The sequence below is a fragment of the Bombus pyrosoma genome, linkage group LG13 (assembly GCF_014825855.1).
Source record: "Bombus pyrosoma isolate SC7728 linkage group LG13, ASM1482585v1, whole genome shotgun sequence".
Classification (NCBI taxonomy): domain Eukaryota; kingdom Metazoa; phylum Arthropoda; class Insecta; order Hymenoptera; family Apidae; genus Bombus; species Bombus pyrosoma.
The window spans coordinates 3,874,427-3,895,543 of NC_057782.1; the positions used below are offsets into that span (position 1 = coordinate 3,874,427).

At 43.2% G+C, this 21,117-nt stretch overlaps 2 protein-coding genes across 2 annotated transcripts in view; both read left to right on the forward strand.

Annotated features, from left to right (window-relative positions):
• LOC122574321 (diacylglycerol O-acyltransferase 1) overlaps positions 1-14,420 on the forward strand; it is an 88,223-nt gene extending 73,803 nt beyond the window's left edge. The window contains exons 9-12 of the mRNA XM_043741766.1: positions 1,036-1,080; positions 8,239-8,417; positions 11,840-11,990; positions 12,948-14,420. Coding sequence (XP_043597701.1) covers positions 1,036-1,080; positions 8,239-8,417; positions 11,840-11,990; positions 12,948-13,124 — 552 coding nt within the window. The 3' untranslated portion in view covers positions 13,125-14,420. The remainder of the gene's footprint in view (positions 1-1,035; positions 1,081-8,238; positions 8,418-11,839; positions 11,991-12,947) is intronic.
• A 2,373-nt stretch (positions 14,421-16,793) lies between these two features.
• Positions 16,794-21,117, forward strand: part of LOC122574139 — a 41,396-nt gene continuing 37,072 nt past the window's right edge. The window contains exon 1 of the mRNA XM_043741346.1: positions 16,794-17,121. The gene's annotated coding sequence lies outside the window, so the exon portion shown is untranslated. The remainder of the gene's footprint in view (positions 17,122-21,117) is intronic.

Here is a 21,117-nt window from a genome sequence, read left to right on the forward strand (position 1 = left end):
TGCTCTCCATTTGGTTTATCAGTTGCCATTTCAATTGACGTACATTTGCATACCCTTTATAAACCGAGTATTGTTGCCTCCATTCCTTTAAATGGTAGTTTTTAAATTCTGACGCAGTACCTGAACCTTCATTTTCAACTTTTTTTTAGCTTTTACTCTGATATGATGTTAAGAACTACCACTGTCTTTTCAAAAAGAAAAATGGTTAGCGATTCGTGTTAAATAAAAGAGATTCAGGGGTCGTAGAGTATAGTGTATAAAGTGGATTCTTTAAACGTGGGATGGTATTTCAGAGCTTTTTACATGAACGTTTTTCTTTATCACGTATAATTACGATACCTTGCTACATGACGCGGATCGCAGGGAGGAAACATTGGTGGCATTATATTTTCATTGGAAAATATACAGCGAATATAACGCGAAGTATGATAAATTTCGAGGATATATTTGCATTGTTTCTACCGCAATGAATAAATATAAATATTAATAGTTACACAACTGCATCTACGTATCTGCACCTACGTATTTCACACGCTTGCCGAAGATATATTCGGAATTTATTTTCAAAAAATACCATTCTTTCAAACAAAAAAATACCATCACATATAGTATATTGTGATATAATTTAATTGTTCTTGTTGCTATGGCAAATATTTTTCTACCTGCCAAATATCGACACGGTCGAAGAATCTTTAAACATCTCAAAATATTTTCGAATTCCATGCAATTGTGCTTACATCAGTGAATTTGCAAGAATTCCACGCCAGCTAATTATTTCCAGCTAATTTTAATTACGAGCCACTACTGTTCATCGCGATCATTGTGCAAAAATTTCTGCGCGTACTGGGCGAATTCCGCTACATATTCCGCAGGTTTGAATCCAATTAGGAACTTTCGTTTCGTACCATTCTTTCACCCACCCCCCGCCCCGTCCCTGCAGCTCCCAATTTCGGTCTTTTAATTTATTTATTTTCCCTTATTTAGCGCTCACGTGACTCCCTTTGTATTAATGATCGAACTTCGTTTATTTTCCAGAATATGGACGTGGCGAAGGCTTCCGAGCGTTTGCTGAAACTGGCCGTGAGTATAATCCAAGTTGAAAACAAAGTAGGCGCGTGCTGTGGACCAGAAACACTTAAGCGCTTGCATCATCGAAGCGTGATTAAATCTACGAGAATTCGTATCTTTTAATGTGAAAAATCTAAATTTTTTTTCTTAATGAAATGCCGACATCGAGTACAAGTCATTTGTTTTTAAAATGCAATCGAAGACAAAAGTGGACAGGTACTGTAAACATACGTATGCATCAATGAAGTTTAATCCAATTATTACTAGTGTTGTATGTTTAAGTTTTATTTATTATATATACTTGTAGCACATAAATAATCTAGTAAATAATTGAAATTAATTTTGTGCAAACAAATCGTATTTGACGAAACTTCATCGATACTTATTTTCGCTACTGTCCGCTTATTTTTGCCTCCGACTGTATTTCATCGGTTCCGGCGATAAGAATTCCTCGAAAAATAGTAAACGTGGAAACCACGTTCTCTCGTTAGAATTACTAAACCTGCCTCAAATGAACGTTTCCTGTTTCCAACCAGACTCGTGGCGCGTATTTTCTCTCAGAAACGTATGAACTTATACCGACGCCTGTGCGAAACATTATTGCACCTGTGTTCTCCGCGAGATCCTCCTAGAATCGTTTGCCATCCCGTCGCCATCCGCTCTTAGGCGGAAAGCCTCGGAGCAATATTTGCGAATTCAATCTCCTTTCCTGTTCGCGAACTCGTCGGTCCTCGCTGGAACAGTGAAAGCGATGTGCGATCTCGTAACGTCGAGGACCGGGAACTGTGTCGTCGATAAGTATACCACTTAATACAGTGCGTCGTTGCAAACCTCTGGCGCGGATAGACACGGCGAGAACGTTTCAATTTCGATTTGGCGAAACATGGCTACAACCGTTTCAATGCACTCGCTTGTGAAACTTTCGGCGGAAAGTACGAATTCATGATTCAACTTTCGTCCTATGTACAGCCGGCCGTGCACCTTCGCGTCGTCGTCTCCGCGTGAATTATACGCTCGCAGAAGTCGTAGAGACTGCCGGGTAACGGAGTTTTCCTGTAACTCGTGCTGCCTTTGCCATCGATAATCGAGCCAGCAACTCGAGGCAACCGCTCGAAGGGAGAGCTATTCCCCCCTCTTAATAAGATATTCTTTCCTCTGTCGTGCCGGAGGCGACGTTTTCCTCCGCGGGGGAAGTTGCTTCGTCGATTCCGGAAGTGGAAGGCAATGTAACTCCGATGCGGCACGTATACGTATAATTCTCTTACGAACTTCGTATTTCCTGGCCGGTGTTCCGAAAGCAGTGGAGAAGCTCGGTGCGCGTCGTCGACGAAAACATATAACAGCGGGAGGCCACGTCCGCCATCTCGTATTCGGAGTACTTTCGTTGCCTTTAAAACGCGTACCAAGGTAATTTCATGAAGCTTCTCTCGCATCTTCATTTTACTCGGGTATTCCTCCCCACCCGATTGTTTCACGTTGAGGGCGGCGTTGCTGCGTGACACCAGAAACGGCGATCGCGAAATACAGATAGTTTGTGATATCTCCTGGGCGTCGTTCATTTGCAAAGGGCTTGGGAGCTTTAACCAGCGTAGTTCTACGTGTATGGATTTTATCGAGTTTCGAATGGCGAGGGGAAATAGCCGCGTTATCCCATAACCGGCGACGTAAACTCGGAAAACACAGCTTCATAATTTGACACGTAACATTTGCGGATACCATTAAAGCCACGATCCGATACTCTACCCCCACCCCACCCACCTCCCTTGGACCGCGCTTTCAATGCGTTAATTAAAATTTTCACTTCGGGTTTACAGCGATAACAGTACACAGTCTCGTGTAGCATGTTGAAAGGGGTCACACGATGCGTAAAATACGCGTCGGGACTGGCGTATCAAAGGAACAACGCGTCCATCATCAACGATAAAAACCATTAGATTAATTCTGTATAATGTGATATCGCGGAACGCTGTTATTCGCGTACGAAAAGCCGACGGCGATGTCGGGTGAAAATGGGGGATTGGGGGTCACATTAATGGAAGGGTAATCAGAAAAATGGATTTTCGAGTTGACCCCGTCCACAACATTTTCCTGTATTAACGTGAAAGCCATGTTCGGCTAGAAACAAGTGTCGTGCAAATAAGCAACCCCTGTCGTCGATAATGGACGAAGGATTTTTAGCCCCGCGAGCGCGAGAAAACCGTAAATGTAAATTTATGGTCCGTACCGGTGTTTCTGTGACAGCCTCGTCACGTATAACTAATATGCCTGACAATTGAAATGTTTAATATCGGTCAACGTGTTGGAAAGAGCCGTGCATTTTCGAAATATTCGTCTTTTTATGCGATATTCGTTTGTAGTTGATATATTAATCGAACGACGAGCCAACGCTCGCCAAACAAAGGATCGATTGGCACGCGAAGAATAATATGTATGTTCTCTCGTTTGAGAGCGAGGAAATTTGAACAAGCACTCGCGAATGAAATCGTACAATGTGTACGGCATGATTCTTACGAAATGATTGATGTTGTTCCCTTCGAATCTCGCAGATTGCTCATGGAATCTTTCTTTTCACTGCGTACTTTAGGATTTTAAATTATGCGGATGGCAACGAAAATCTTTCCATATTGATCGATGCTTTTTAAAACTCTAGAAAACGTGTCCTTAACATTCAATTTCATCGATCTAAGGAGATATAAAAATTTTGGGTTCCGATGAAACTTTTAAATTCGTCGTTTCCACTACTTCGGCCTTTCTTAAATCTACCCAGCCTGGTCGACGAATCGAAAGAAGTTTGTTCAACTGGATAAAAGTTCGCTTGTCTCTGTAAAAGGCTACCAATGCAGTTTATCAGAGAAATTTAACAAATATTCTGCATTGTTTATCACACAGCGTTCGCTAAAATGGCATAGCTTCGCTCATCGAAGACAATCGGCTGTTTGCCAAGAATCACCCTGTATATTTTACTCGCGTCTTCGCTGTTGTGTTGGGGGCAATCTGCCATGGCGCCCATCGAGATCGTCAGCCCGATTCCATTCGATCGTCGTTACCCGTGCTCGTTATTCTCTCGTTAGTCCGAATGCTCCAGATCGAAACTAGCCAGCCGTAGTGTTTCGATCAGTGAACCGGACTCGGTGAACCGAATTCAATTATATGACTTGGTCCCAAAGCGACTACCGCGAATGTCCTCCTGGAGCGTGTATAATAGTCGTGTTGTTGGTTGTTTGCGATTAAAACACGCCAGCCAAAAAGTCACGCATGGCTGAGCTTTGCTAACAAATTTTTGCCGGGTGCCAGTTAATTGGACCCATCGCGTCATTAATTATCGACGTCTGCGGCTCGACGTGTAAACAACAGTCTAGCTGGTCTGACGTTTTGTGGAAAAATCAACCACATCTCCCTCTCTCTCTCTCCCTCTCTCTCTCTCCCTCTCTCTCTCTCTCCCTTCGCCGTCGAGGATTATTCGATTTCTCTGCAGGAAAAAAGCTCGATCACGCGATCAAATAATTTTGAAAAAGGGGATTACTGGGAAAAATCGAAGAGCAGAGGATCGAGTCGACTAGTAATAACCTTCTCCGAGAGCGATATCGACGCAAGCTTTAACTGGAAGATATAAGTGGTTCGGTCGAAGGTTCCTCGGGGCGAACGCAACGAAAACTCCTCTTCCAATCTCATAAGTCACGCCACGAGAAGGATTGCTCATTCTTGAAGCGCCCCTTTTGTCCCCTTTTGTTTTCTACCTTCGCCGTATCACGCTGAGAGCAAAGCGAAAGAGAGGGAGGGAGGGAGAGAGAGAGAGAGAGAGAGAGAGAAAGAGAGTGGAAGAAGTTTGAAGCGGGAAAAATAATTGTTTGCCGATCGAAGGAGCGAAATCAGTGACAACGCAGGGTCCGCAGAAGAAAAGAAGCCCTCGAGAGAAAGAGGAGACCACCTCCGGGATACACGAGCCTGATACAGGATCGAGGGAATCCTTATTTTCGTTTACACCGCAAATAACTGTGAGGCTGTTCGTACAGACCACTGACCATGATCGTCGTCGGTTAATTGCGGTTCTTATATACGAACCTCGGCTGAACTTGGAAAACAGAGGGTGGCAATGTTCGACCAAAGGGGTGGATCGGCGTGTATAGAGATGGTCGCGAAGAGGAGGTGGTTTCGGTACTGCAATGTAGGACGAGACTTTAATCTCGTCGTAATGGGGAAACGCAATTTTCCTGCAGTCCGTTGCCAACAAGGTCGTTTCCTTAGATCGATCTACTTTATACGAGCGCGATCCTTCGCCCCGTCCACTCGTCGCTCGTTTCGGAATCTCTTTGACGCGCGACAGCCCCTCTGACGAAAAAGACGAAGTACCAGGTGAAAGGAGAGGAAGGGAAGACCATGGGATACACAGACACTCTCCTTTTGCTCTTTTATTCGGTGTCGACCATGTGCAGATCGTGTCTCGTCCTCATTGCAGTTTCTCCTGCGTTAGACTCTAATGTGTACTTTATGTATATATACGGAACGAACGATCGATCGATTTCTATCAATAATGTAGGCATATTGGATTCAGAACTACGACCAGAGAAGGGTCCATTGAATTTCCGATATGTACTTACTCATGGTTGAACGTAATATAGACACGATCGTGATGGCTGGTATCGTTAGCCGATCGAGTAAAAGTGGCGGATGAGTGCGATCAACGACCGTCGTAACAGTTTATGTATCCGACTTGCGCTGATTGTTAATTCTTTGGAAAGATCTATCGTCGTTCATTATACCATTCGCAATATTTTTGACTATTTTTGTTGTATCTTAATCCTACATTTTGTAACTCTAATAACGTATACATTTTGAAAATTCTTGAATTGTTAATCGATACTCTTTCCATTTCCCTCGGAATCTTTGCCATGTTTCAGCTTCGTACTCTCATTTTTCTTTTTTTTTTGTTCTTCTTCTCACTTTTCGTTTTCTGTCTGCTCATCATTGCCCTCGTGGGAACATGTCACGTACTATTTACTGCAGCGGCAAGGTCTACGCGGCTATGTAATATAACGGGAGTAGCTGTTATCGTATGAAGAACGGGATATAAGAATAACAATCAGGAACGGAAGAAAAATTGAGCAAACTTTATAGACGTCTCGTCGAGATGACGGAGAAATTGCCCGATCCTTTTTAACCTTGTCATTATTTCTCCTCCGACGAGCACGATACGATTTCCCATCAGGAATCGATCTTCCATTCCGCTCTTTGAGCCACAAGGACGATCTCTTGAAAAAATATTGCTTTAATAACGATACAATCTTCGGTAGACTAACATTTGATACGAAACGTAAGCACGTTCGTTCTGTTTGGTTAAAGGACTGGATCTATTTGAGCACAGCAAGCTTCGCGTAATAGTGATTCGATCTTTTATTAAACACTTGTTATATCTTCGATATAAGTTGGCACGAGCTGTGAAATTTAGACTCCTGTAACTGCACGGTTCTCGTCTTGTCCCTCATGTATTAAAACAACGTTTATCAAGAGGAAAGAGAGGTTTAAATCTTTAAATAGATTAAAACAACTTCGCCGAAGCAGGAAATAATTTTTCGTGGGTTCTCGAGAAGAAAAAAGAAGAAGAATGAAGTATAACAATGTAACGTAACTGGGAGCAGTTCGTTGAAAAGAGCGGGCTTAATAGGAAAACTTAGTTGCCACGAGCCGACCAAACGAACCGAGAAAATTCAAATTCCCGCGGGTCTCTCGCTCTGCCGCGTCACATATCACCCGCCAAGATTTTTCCTCCTTGATGGAAACTTGGGGCCACGGTAGAAGCCGTATCGTTCTTGAAATAGCCGCTAGCCAGGAAGCCGAGACTCAAAGTTCTCCCGACCGCTTTTTCCTTTGTGGTATCATTGGCGTGTCTCAAACGGTTCAACAAGGTTTTATCCCGCCCACTCCTGTGGGTGATTTCGTGCTCTACCCCTTTCTACTCTTTTAACCGACGTCATACCCGAGGTAAACGAAATTAAAAGAGGAGGTAAGTTTTTGCGAAGTACGTGAACTGCCCATGAGGGAAGAAAGGCGCAATAGCGGTGTGGTGATGGTGATGGTGGTAAAAAGGAGTGATGAAATGAGGAAAGACAGAGGAGATCCTATCTTCTGCGAAGAAAGATGTGCTCTCCCTCTCTTTTCATAAAAGTGCCACGAATGCCTGCCGGCAGAAGAGACTTGACCTTTGTGCCTGGCAACATTATTAAGTCCTTTGGAGCGCGTAAAGGGCCAACGGAAGCAGCGAGGGTGCTTCAGGGGGAATTAGAGAAGACATTCGAAACGAAATAACTTCAAAATTCTTCGTTGGACCGAGTGGGGCAAGCCGGAAAGGAAGATGGTTACGCCGGAAGAATCCGTCTGATCTCGCTGCAGACACGATTGCCTTTTACCTTCCTCTGTGTTCTTCTCTGCGATTCTGTGCAGCGATTGCACTCTCCCGGTGATATTATTTCGTCGCAATTTTTCGGAAATTCGCTGCCAAAGACTCGGCAACAAGAAGACTTAACAAGACGCGCTGACTCGAGCGTGGAATTACCTCTCGCCCTGCAGTCCAATATGAATAACGCGGCCAATCCTTCTCTTTTTTTCGTACCGCCCCCAGTTAATTCTTTGTCTCGTCATTAGCAGGTTATTTTAAATATTCTGAAACGCGAAACAGCCATCGATGTTCCTTTAGTAGTTACGCCTCGCCGGCTATCATATTTTCTTCCTCCTATCGCGTCATTCCTCTTCCCAGCCAGTTTCTGTACTCGGCGAGTGTGCGCTAACACTGGTTAAGAATTACACGAAATTGCACGGTCGCCTAAGGCTACGGGAATGGAATATCGAGAGACGCGAATTTGCATTGGATTAACGAGCCGCCCCCGGACGAAGATACGAAACAAAGGGAAATAAAATATTGGCTGGCGTTGCTGTCGGCTATCTGGCCCTCGCATGTTGTACATTCGCGATCTAACAAAGATCAACGCGCGCGAAACGATACATCGCGTGAAAAACATTTCACCGCCGGTAATAGAGAAGATGAAAGTGACTTCCATTTGCACCCGTTCTGCGAATAAATGTTCACCCTTCTGACATACGATTCTCGTTATAATCCCAAATGCTGTTTTTTAACTACGCGTATGAACGTATGTTTGTTTTCGTGCGTTTTTGTAGATACCGAACCATCTGGTCTGGCTGTGCTTCTTCTACTTGATGTTCCATTCGCTCCTCAATCTGATGGGTGAACTGTTACATTTTGCTGATCGAAATTTCTACTGCGACTGGTGGAACGCGGATAACATCGACACCTTCTGGAGGACATGGAATATGCCTGTACATCGGTGGGCCGTGCGGTAAGTATCGCTGATACGATGTTCCGGGCGCCACAATACGTTGGATTTCGATCGTGCGACGACCAGCCACCGTTTGGTCGAGTAAACGATCCTGCGCACACCTTATTTGGTTCGATCGAAAAATACCGGTATAAAAGGTTAGATCGTAGATTGCTACGATTCGAAATGGAGCCACCGTTTACGTTTAAGCGATAGCCTAGGCTAGATTACGCCATTTTGATTCTATCTCGCAGCAGGCTGCTAGCATACCTACAATTTTGAGGTTGTAAGATGTTGAATCTTGTATTATTTCGTGACAGTTAATCGTGTTATTTCGCTGAAAAGTATAGATTTGGTAAAACTTGAAGTTCGTGTAACTTAACTTCGTTGCAAATAAGGGCTATAGTAATTTGCAGTTTTTTGCGATTAACGATATAGTATAGAGACATAATTTAGCTTCGAGTTAAAAGGCAGCTACTTCGAGTTATTTCTAGTAAAATCGATGGTATGATCAAACTTGTATTAAGATTCAGAAGAAGATGTCGCGTTTAATCGAACGCGTTACAGTACTTCAAATAGCTTTGCAAATTGTCATTTCGAGCTTGAGCGCGCAGAAATGATGAAACTTAGCTTCCCTGGCGAATAGTTCCGCAGTAGACGGTGTGAATGATAGGAGCAAAGTCAGAACGAGGCGTGGTACATAAAAATAGATCGGCGAGGACAGGCAAAAGAAAGAAGACAATATCCAGCCGCGAGTCGTACTTTTGATCGAGCTTCTTTTCGCCTAAGCGGCTAAACTTCGTTAACGAGTGTGTCCTGCTTTAAGGAGATTTAATTACATTTTTCGCGAGAACCTGGGACCTGTCTGGTCTCCGAATAGGAAGAGAAATTTCCGCGAATCAGAGACTTTCCCCCGTAACCTGTACACCATCCCTCGGACCGCCGCCTCTTTCAACCCCTGTGGAAACTGCTCTGCGGCTAATTGTTTTAGCTTCTACCGTGCACTCCCACCTTTTCTCTACACCCTTCTATATATATAACCGCTGCCACTCTAAGTAGTACTTTTAATGTCTGTGTAACTGGAAAGGGTGTCGGACGGCGGCTGCTGTTTGAAAACTATTCTGCCGCAAAATGAAACTACCTGCAGATCCGTGCGCGTCGAAATCTTCTGTTTTAACGTTCATTTCGGAAAATTAATTCGTAGCCGCGTTTACGCGCGTAACACGGACCATCGATGTCACTTTTAATTAGTTTCTATTTTAAAGCTTTGTCATTTCCATTTGGCCCGAATCATGCACGACTGTTACAATGCTATTCTTGTACTCGTAACAATATGGCAGAGTGGTTGAATCGTTGTGTAACAAATGAAATATTCACATCTGTACACGTTGAAAACTAATTTCAATCGAGAACAATTAGGCGTGATATTCAAATCCCAGCATATAGAATTTTGTAGTACGTGATTTCATACGTTTTCGATATGGAATCACGTTTTAGTACTTTGACGATTGTTCGAAGGTTAAATATCTTTTTTTTTTTCCAGTTACCTATCGTCAAGTTCAAACTTAGTATTTACGATTTTCCAGGAACTTCTGGATAAATCTTGTTCAGGGTACACTGTCGGATAAGCGCGAGCTTACGCCCTGCTTGGCACTTTTTATTCCCATACGTCTTACCCGTCATCGTTCCATTGGATTATGCATCGCTCGCTCAATACAATCAGCAAAGTTGCGAGAAACTTTCCATATAGGGCCTTCCACTTTTCCACCGGTTTTGCCGGTGCACGTGCCGCTAACAACTCGCGCCACCGCGGTGACGACGGCCGCTTTTACTTCGAAAGTAGCTCCGCGGAAAGTTTAAATCCTCGAAAAAGGTAGCCGTGGAAAAGTTGTTATTGCGGGGCCGCGGGAGACGAACGGTGTCGTGTACGTGGAAGGGTTGGAAATCCAAGGATCGAAGGGATCTCGTGAGAAACGATACACGAGAAAACAATAATTCTTTACTGTCTAAAGGTATAACTCTCAGAGGAGAGGAGGTGCACGCCTGTGCATAAAGATCGAGTGAAACGGCCGAGTTTCGACAGATACGCAACGCAGTTAATGTTCCAGGCCTCGGGCCGAGGTAGATTAATCGGGAAAGAATCTCATCAAGTTGCAATTAACTGAATTCTGTATAATTAATCGGGCAAAAATAAAGATCTGTTTCGCTGTTCGGAAACGTCGGAATCGGCGACGTTCCCAAGACTCGAATTTCATCCCCGTCCCTCGACGTTCTTCGAACTGCACCTGTGCTCCCAACTCTTCTCCGCGTTCTTCTCTTCCTTCTTCCCTCTTTTTTTTTCTTCTCTGTCTGGGCCGAGATATGCAGCTGCAATTGCGAGCTGCAACTGGCACGCAGCCATGCGACCGCGGCGGCAACGAGTGGTAGAAAAGCGAGCGAAGGGCGGGGAGGGGAATGGGCGCGAGAGGTGAAAATGGAAAAGCTGCACGGAGGAGGGTGGGTACAGGAAGAGGACGTAGACGGTCGCAGACGGCGGAAAGGGGGAAGGACGACTGTCGACGAAGACGACGTCTTTTCAGGTTTGTAATGGGAAAAGCCGATACGCATCGTGGTGCGCGCACTTAAGGCTGTTTATTCCCCGCGGCACTTATAATGCCTCTATAACTGGAAGATATTTCGAAGCGTCTTTTCCATGAACGACGAGAACCACGAGCAAGGGAAGTGGAGAGAAGGAGAAAGACCGAGATTGAAGGAGGAATGGTAAAAACGAAACAGAAAGAAGAAAAGGGGCCGCTATTTCGTGGAGCAACAAGGAGAGTGGACCTTTAAGGAAAGACATCTCTTCATCGCGGCGACGAAACCGTCCACGACGACAGCTTCCCACCTTTGAATTTCCTTCCTTCCTTCCTTCCGTTTCTCTCGCTCTTCTACGCCGGCTCTTTTCTTTGCGCCATTTTTTTCCTCTTCCCTCGCCGTCTTGCAGCTTTCTTCATTCCAATGCACTGCTACTGATAACCAAGCCGGCTAACGATCTCTTCCTGTCTCTCGGTGACTCGTGTCGTTCCCCTCCCCCATTCTGTGAACCGACACACACCACAGTGTCGCTATTCCGACAAACTTGCACAGCCATTGCTTTAATTTTTCGAGACGATTCCGCCCACGCTGATCCTTAAACGCCACGCTCCTTATCTACATCCTCGTTCTCCTTCGCCTCTCTCGCCCTTTTTTTAACGCTTGCGCGCGCTATTTTGCGGTACAACATTGTAATAGGAGCGACTACACGCCGAGGAGACGCTCTCTCGGGTATTTTCGCTGCACAGAGAATCGTCGAGGGAAACGAGCCAGAGAACGCCTCGATCCTTTCTATTAAACGGCCGCGTAATTTTCCTCCGTTTAATCGTGGCCAAGCTTGAAACGTTTTTGCGCGATTATTTTGGTTCCAGGCACTTGTACATTCCCATCATCGAGATCGGCTATGGGAAAACGACCGCGTCCGTCATCGTGTTCTTCATCAGCGCCTTCTTCCACGAGTATCTCGTCAGCGTGCCACTGAAGACGTTCAAAACGTGGGCGTTCCTGGGAATGATGGGACAGGTAAAATTTACTCGTATAATATTCGACTCACGATCTAAATTATGTCTATGGAGCCGATGTTCAATCTTTTCGGCACGGTGGGAGACTATAATCACCCATCGCTGGTGCACTCGCTAGCTTCGAGAATTTTGTCCTCATATATTTGAATAAGAAAATGAAGAATAGCTGGCGAGTAGCTTTGAGAATTTATTATTAACTCTACAGAAGTCGCGAGAAATCTGTCACTTACATAAGAAACCTTTTCACAAATATTTTTCCATAGACACATTGTCAACTTTATTAACAACGAAATGCTTTTATATTACATATAACATTTCTACGCGTCTGTCGCTCCAGACTGGACGTTGATATTGTAAATTTCTTAGAATGATATCGACATTTCTATATTTCTGAGATTATGACAAAATATATCTCAAAAATACTAATATTATTTATAACGATCGTTATACACCTGTTATACGTGCATCAATGGGGAATTCTGATCATTGTATTTAAATGATTATTACAAACTTAATTACTTATTAGTTCATTTTTCACCTTCTTTTTATATAAAAGAGGAAACAATGCACCACTGCACTAAACATTATCACTGAAGCGCATATTATTAAACTCACTGCATTTCTCACATACACCGCAGCGGGAATTTCTAGGATCGCGATCTTCGCAGGCTTAAAACTTTGAAACGTTCATCTACGTTCAGCCAATAGGCACTCTCCTGATCCGAGCTGTATTGTACCGAAAGAGTTGAAAGAAATTTTAATCAACCAATTCCTTCGTCAAACATCCAGTCACACAAAGAACCAAAGAAATCCTCCGACACGATATCGGCTATCTCAGTCGCTCGAAAGTTTCCCGCGGAAGAATCATCTTCTCGGAAGCGATCCAACTGTCGAAGGATTAATATTAATTTGCAGTCTGCCACCCTCGATGAAGAAACTTTTTTAATTGATTTTCCAGATACCATTATCACTGATAAGTAAGAAGGTGCAGAAGCATTGCGGCACCAGATGGGGCAATATCACAGTGTGGGCGAGTCTCATTATCGGACAACCACTTTGCATAATGATGTATTACCACGATTACGTGATAACTCACTTCGGCGAGAACCTGATCGAGGATTACTCCACGGTATAGGAAACAAGGAATCGAACGTGAAGCGAAGATCACAGAGAGATCGGCAAGAAGAATTTCAGTCGGTGAATGAGACAAACTCGCCACTGTTCCATCAATCGTACTTTTCCTCTTGTTTTTCACACCTCGCAGACTTCACCTCCGATTCGTGTATAAGCTATTTTTCAAACGATTCCTCGACGTTAACGGGAGTCTAAGTTTTTTATTATCTCGATCGTGACAAAGGAACGGTGACGCTTCATAAACGAAATTTTAAATCACAAGCAAATGCCTTAAGTATTACGCTTCGATTTAAAGAGTTTAGAAATTCATGCGCCTAGTTTATATCGTTGTTAACATTTATGAGCGTAAGCCGGTATCCAATTGGAATTATATCTCGATGTTTCCCTAGCATTGCAGTTATCTTTTTAAGGTGAATCGAGTGGAACGGTATCAATATATTAGAATTCCTAATGGATTGATATGTTAATACATCGATGTTTAACACTGCATCATGAGAAAGTAGCCCTATTCAAGCTAAAAGCGAGAATTTTACACGAACACGCGATATGATGCAGTTATTATATAATAATTATTATAAGATGGGATAAAACGTCGTACGATGTATCATATTCTACTTCTTTTCTCATTCACGCGTGTTGATGGTAATGTTCGTGGAATTGTTGCTGTAAGACTGTTGTTCACTTTGTTACAAGCGTTTTATAGATTACTACATCTCATGCACATCTCGTCTTCGTTGATGCTCGATCAATCGCCTTTTCATAAAGATTACGATATTATAAAACGACGAAATTATAAAATTGAAAAGACCAAATACTGTTTGTTGCGTATCAACGGGACTGGCATTTTAATCGATAGCGTGTGCCGTGCAAAATGTATATTTTATCTTTTCAAACGATTTTATATTTGATCGCCCCCGTGCCTCATAAATCCTCGAGCATCCTTTACTTCACGAACGGCGAAACTCGCACGAACAGTGATATTATGCGTGCATTAAGACAATAATTCAGCATATTTTTTCTATCTGACGATGTTTTATTGCTTGGAAGGGAGGTAAGAGCGCATCGAGGGAATATTAGCCGTAATAAATTTATCCCGGCTGCAGTTTGCTGTTGCGTATTCGGTAAATATTTCAGGCCAACCGTTGCGTATCACGAAGGAGCAGCTGCCGAGGATTTAACGAGGCAACTTGGTGCCAGTTGTATACGAACATACGATTTTGTAGATTTTGTCCTGTGCTCCCGCTCGCGTGCCGTACGAGCGCGACTGGTTGTCGAATAAACGAGATCTTTGTTACCAGCCTCGTTAAATTTACTTCCATCCCTTCAGAGAAGATTTGATGAAAATGTCGTCGACACTGGGATAGAAAGCAAATCTGAGTCTAACGATATAGTATTAATACAAACTATTCCATTTGATACTTAAAACTGTAATACAAGTAGATCCGTGAGTTATAATTAGATCGCGGATTTTTATGCACTTTCTTTTATTTTTATGAACATAACTAAGAAATGGAATTACAATAGGAATTTGCTTCATCTATTAAATATTATAACAAATACCTTATTTTCGAAATTTTATATATTATATTATATGTATTTTTTCAGCTTCAAATTTCTCATAAATGTATAAAACTCCGCAGTTTAATTAGTTAAAACATCTCGGGGATCCAACATTTAAAAAATCTCTTCAGGCAAACCATATCAAATGAATCAAATCTGATCTCCTTGAGACGAATCCAAGACGCGTCAACAACTTTCAGAATATATGCAAAAGCCTACAATTTGTCAAATTACCTGTTTCACTGATCACCTTATAATGAGAAACAACTCAGGAAGATCTCGCGTTACTCGATGTCTCTCAATACTAGCGTCATGTTTTTAAACGAAACGCTCTGTTTCGTCTTCAATTTTCTTCGGCTCTTGAAACGCGAGAAAATAAGAAAGGAACGACAGCTGCAGCACCTGACAGAGGTATGAAACAATCACCTTCTCCCAGATACGTTCAAAGCAAAGAACAAAAGACGATGGAATCATCTCCAGGCCAAAGATGCTGGGAAAAGGATGTTTTTTCGAGCCATCATCCCCTGGGCTTTCCTGGTTGTCTGATGAGCTTGGATGTCACGACCCGTTTGCCCCAGAGCAGTCTCGGCGATGGATAAATTAATGATGCGGGACGTTCACCACCGACAGTTGGACATACGTCTGCGTCAGAGAGACGCGATGTTATATACCATGCAGGTACGTGACAAGCGTAGAGACTTACGAGCAGGCGGATCCAAACGAGTTGAAGCGGATTGACGCGCATTCGAGCGGATACGCGCGGCTATCGCTAGATCTATTGACACGAGAGCGCTGCGCGAGTTAGAGAACTTTGGAAAGAGGGTTGATGCGAGTTCTGGACTTGAGCAGGTTAGTAGCGGATTAATGTGAATTAGAAATGGACACTACGTGATTTGAGACAGATTCCAGGGAACGGAGAATTTGGCACGAAGTGAAATTGGAAAATTTTATGCGAATCCCTCCCGGGATTAATATAAGTAACTTAAATTGTATACAGCATGGAAGATTAGATTTTACGTGAGAGAAGCTCCGATTTGTTTGAGAAATTTAACATGAGTTAAAGCGTGTGGCGGATTTGCAAAACAGTTGATAGGGAAATTTGCTATTGGGTTCTGTGTTAATGTGAATAACTCGAGTTGGTTATGCTAACGGTGATTAGATGCGGGTCGTGCGTCAGAGAAGCTGCGATCTATTCGAAGCAGATCGAATTTAAGAAATTTAATATGATTTAGAGCGAGTAGCAGAATTGCGAAACAGTTAACAGAAGTCGAGGTATCCACGAGTTTCTCAGTACACATCCAAATAGGTTCGTGCAGGTCGGTGTGCTTGTGGGAAAAGTTAGCACGAATTGAAACGATTCCGCAGGATTTCCAGTGGATTCTAGAAGTTCGCTCAAATTGAAACCGGTCCTCGTGAGTTGGAACGAATCGAAGAAGGTTAGCGTGACGTTCACGCGCGGTATGACGAGCACTGGAGCGAGTCCAAGTGATTTACAGCGGGATAACGCGAGTGCCAGTGAGTTCGAGTAAATTAGAATCTGTCTAGACCTTGTGCCATCCAACCTTTTTTCGCTAACAATCCTTTCGTTTACAAAAAGCATAATCCTCGATGTCAATCAACGTAATGATATTCCAAGCTCCATCTGAAATATCTATCGGTAATTCTCGAACGAAATAAAAAAAAAAAAAAAAAAAAAGAGAAAGAAAAAGGACAAAAATAGATATGCTGATACCAATCGTTCGATCGTTGAAATCAGCGAAACTGCATCTCGAACACGTTCATTTCTCAAGCTGTTCGATTTTTCGCGCACAAGGTACCGAAGCATACACGAAGAATGCTTCGGCTGGTCTTTTGAACGCTTATTCCAGAACGCTTGCGTTATCCTCTAAGGTGGGTGGTGGCAATGGTGACGGTGCAGAGTACGGGGATGGAAGGGTGACGGTATGGGTGGTCAGGGTGGCGGCGTGGGTGGTCAGGGTGGCGCGAGGGGTGCACGAGGTTCGCGGTACGGTGCAGAGGGTTGAAACGAAGGGTGAAGAGCGAGAGAAACTCTGGAGGAGGGGACCGAGCGAGGGGAGGGGGCACGGTGTGAGCGCAACACGATGCTATAAGGGCGGGTACGCAGCGAAGTCTCCGCAGTGAGCGCCGCGACGCCTTCGGAGACGTATCGTATGAGACGGTCGATCGGTGATCGCCGGTAACACGAGGCGGTCTCAGCTATCTCTCAAGGACGATTGTGTTGTGTTTTTGTGCTTAATTTTTGGTTCTGTCAGACTCGAAGAACAGATTTCACGGGAAACAGGGAGATTTCTACGAACGAAGACGAGCACCTGCGATTTGGTTTCGCATTGATAACGAAAAGCAGAAACGATTTGGCCGGGACACACGGCGGGTTTTTGGAGCTGGAGGATGTCCAGGCTGCTCTTACACAGAGATAGGTATGTGTGAATTCCGTATTGATGATTGTAATTAGCAACGGGAAAATTTAAAATCAAGCGCACGTTGTTAGCAATAGCAATCGGTGATTAACGAAGGTTGTTGTTAGGTTAATATTTCGTTTAGTTGCTCTAATTTTTCAACGCTACTGCGATATTATTCTCGTCTGAATTTATCTCGATTGAATACAATTACAATCAGTCATTTGTACGTCAATTACTCTGTGTACGTCAATTAAGCTTCTATGTAATTTGAAAATTCGATTTCGTATTAAAAAAAGAAATGGATCGATGTGTTTCGATAAAGTATGTATACCGGGTGTCATTTAAAATTTCGTTTAGTTAGTTTAATTGGAAGTGGCGTTAAAAAATAATTCGTCTGGACCTCGTTCGAACGATACCATCAAGTAGATCGTATCAAGTAGAATAGGACATTGCAGTCAGACCGGGCGTACTTCACCCAGTTTCGTCTCCTATAAATTCGATCCAACGTCTTATTTATTTTGTTCACCCGTGTGTTAACGGGAACGATCGACGTTCGAGACTCGACGATAGATGTGGCATCCAGCGAGGTTCCGCCTCTGCTTCGCCCTCTTGGTTATCGCGAAAAAGCGACGGACCACGTCGTACCCCGGCGCGATAACAATGACTCGACGTTTGTTAAAGAGCTCGGTAGTAATTTCACGTCGAAGAAAAATGGTGCTGCCGTTGCCTCGGTCGTTCGTCATGATACGACCAAGTTCACCGGCGGAGAACAAGAGGCCGACGCACGGGAAATTGAAACGATGCCCGGTCTCTCGTAGGATGATCGGCAATATCTCACGCGATGGAACGTGACGCGGCGTTGCACGACGTTTTTGCAGGTGACAGAGGAAAATTATTCGCAGTCACGTGCCGATATTATCGTCTGGTGGTCGGATACGCAAATGGTATGTGTCTCTGGCGTTCCAAGAAAAGTAATTGCATAGCCGTGTTTTTAAGATATAAAGAAGTACTCCGTTCGATTTCATGTTTGCGTAATTTTAAGAGTGTCTCGGGAACTTTAACTTTAGCTTTGACTGCGATACATTACGATTCGATTTGGATTCTTTTATGTCGGTTTAGAGTTTATGAGGTGAGTTTAAGTTATGGGAACATCGGTTTTTGTAGGAACTCGAATAATGGAGCGATGTGTTCAATAAAGTCGTTAGGCAAACTACCCGAATAATCATTGATCGAAGCATCGTTCTTTTTTCGTACATAAAGAGCCGCACTTTCTAAAGAATAAATAGCGTAAACTTTCCTCGCTATAGCTTTACGCGAAAAATATACGCGACGTGAAAGACTTAATAGGAAGTCAGTTTCCTCGCAGGATGTACCACTGTAAACAGAGAAGAGATGCACACCAGCCATTTGACTTTCAAAGTGCATTTCGCGAGGGAAATATTAATAGAACGACTCGTACCCGAGTTAAAATTCAGTTAGGGAAAGTTTTTGAAACTTACATGTTAGGGAGAACATTTTTCTACCGATACCCCGATTCCCTGGAGCGTACGTTCGCTTTTTTCCTTTCACCCTTTTTCCACGGCAAAAACTTTCCTAACCCGTCAAACGCCGAATCATTGCCCGACTCAAGGTTTTCAATCCCTGATTGCCGATTCAGGATTACACGGTGTTAATGTCGGCTCATCGAATCGAACATTACGCGATCCATTCGCGCGTAACCGCAAAAAACTGGCATCGATTTTTCTTTCGCCGCGGAAAATTAGATTCTCGTTACGTTCGTGACTATTATTCCCGTTTGAATCTCCGATGATGGGCAAAGCTCGTTTCTTGCAAATACGAAGATCGTATAAAATCGCTTTGATTGCTATTTTTATGCGGGTATTTTTATAGAGACAAAGAAGAAGAAACGAATCGGCCTTGGAAAATCGGAAGATAAATAACGCGACTGGCGAATCTGAGTCGTGTGAAACATTTGACGATACAACGCGAGCATGCGAAAATTTCGAAACTCGTGCTGTTGCCTCTTCGCGCTCTCTCAATATTCCATTATTCAATTATTATTCAGTTCCAGTGGAGAGCCAATTAGTCAAGTTAGACGCCGCAGACTCGGAACGTATTTGACGAGCGCGGGTAAAGTTTGCGAACGATCCGAAGGTCCGTGACCTCCGTTTCAAATATCTCGCTATTTTCCGATTTCCGCCGTTTCGGTGTTCATTTCTAAATCTCTACGATTTGTGAATGCATTTCTGTCATATATTAAGGAATTCATGTTACGCAGTTTTTTAATCATAATCTAGCTCGTCCTCGGCATTCAAAAATCAGAACTGACTTTTGTTTCAACTATAGTCGAGAGTTGTGTTGGAAAAAGAGAGTTAGATTTTATCGAACCGACTTCGCTCTACGATAATTGCCGGGGCAATCGGGAATCTCGACGTGCTGCAAAAATTTATGACAACTGTCTTTCAATAATATATTATGGAAATTTACAACGTACGTCGAATAATATATTAGCGAAACGTAGAAACCACGCTATCGCTTGTCATCATTTGTTAAATTTGACCACTATTGTTGCGTATCGCGTATCGTTTTGCGGAATAATTGTCATTATTACGGTTCAACATGCACGAGATTTATTTCTCTGATCAGAATGCTCGATAAAACCTACTCCTTGACCCATTTGTTGGGGACATAAATAAAGTAATGTATTTTTCTTTCGTTTTGACGGGGAGGATTCGTGAAAGAGAGCAGAACAAACCGTTGAGATATCGAAGGAACAGAGAAGGCAGAGTGGGGAAGGGTGCAAAGGAGAGGCGGAAGCGTGAGGATTTATATATTGAGAGCACGAAGTAAAAAGGGGATGAGACATAGAGAAAAATGAAGACAAAAGAAAGTAGAAAGATGACTGGAGAAAGGAGATGGCGAGAAATCATGTTCAACACGTGTTACTCTTATCACGTTCATTTTAAAACACAGAGCTCTCGCCGTTCTTTTGACGAGGAGCGTAATAAGAACGAAAGGCTCGGAATACTCCTCGCGAGTTTCATCCGAATGTTACTCGTTAATACCAACTTCATGTATCCTACGTGTTCTTTCGAGAGGAATCGACTTTTCTTCTCTTTTGCTTTTGTAAACGTTCCGAATTATCCAGCGATATTTCGTCCCAGGCTTTCGACGTTAAATATAGAAAGATGTGTCGATGTTGTACCGCGTTACATTTTCATTCGTTCTTCCTTTTATCGTAATTATGTAGAATACGAAACGGAAGAGCATGTGTTGGTATATCGGAGAAATCTGCGTGATATATTTTCTTAGGAGGTATTACATTATATTTTACGGTGTACACTAAAGAGGCAGAATTGTTTTGGTATTATGGAATAATGGAGCAATATTGTGCTTCACAATGGACATCGTTGAGAAAAGACGGAATATCGCATAATGAATAACAAAATTGTAAATATTAGAACAAACAATTGAAACGCAAGGAAAGGAGGACATTCAACCGAGAAGAATTAAATTGTAGGATCTTCAACGTAGAAGCGTATTTGTTAATAATTCCAGCAATTTCTATTCCAAGAAGAGACAATATTTAAACCGAGTCATCGTAACGACACAGAAAATCATAATACGATATTTTGTGGCTTTCCTTTATCGAGAAACCCATCATCCAGGGGCGAAACTCATACCAACCATTATTATCCGCGATATCAATGAAACAACGACCAGGATATTTCATATACTTTCATCTTCTGCCGTTGGCAGGGGCGTGCTTTCGTCGAGCAGTAGATATTCGATCTAAGAACAAATCAGAAAAACACAAGCGTGGTGGAGGGAGCGATGACGAAGAGAAAAGGGGTTTGTATATCGAGACAGCGGAAGATGAGGGCATAAGAAAAGAGGGTGAGAAAGCGTGCTCAACACGTGTTTCTCTTATCGCGTTCATTTCGAAGCGTGGAGTGCGACCCCTCTGATACCATCACGGCCTGTACTCGTCGCAGAAACAGCGGCAGCATCGCG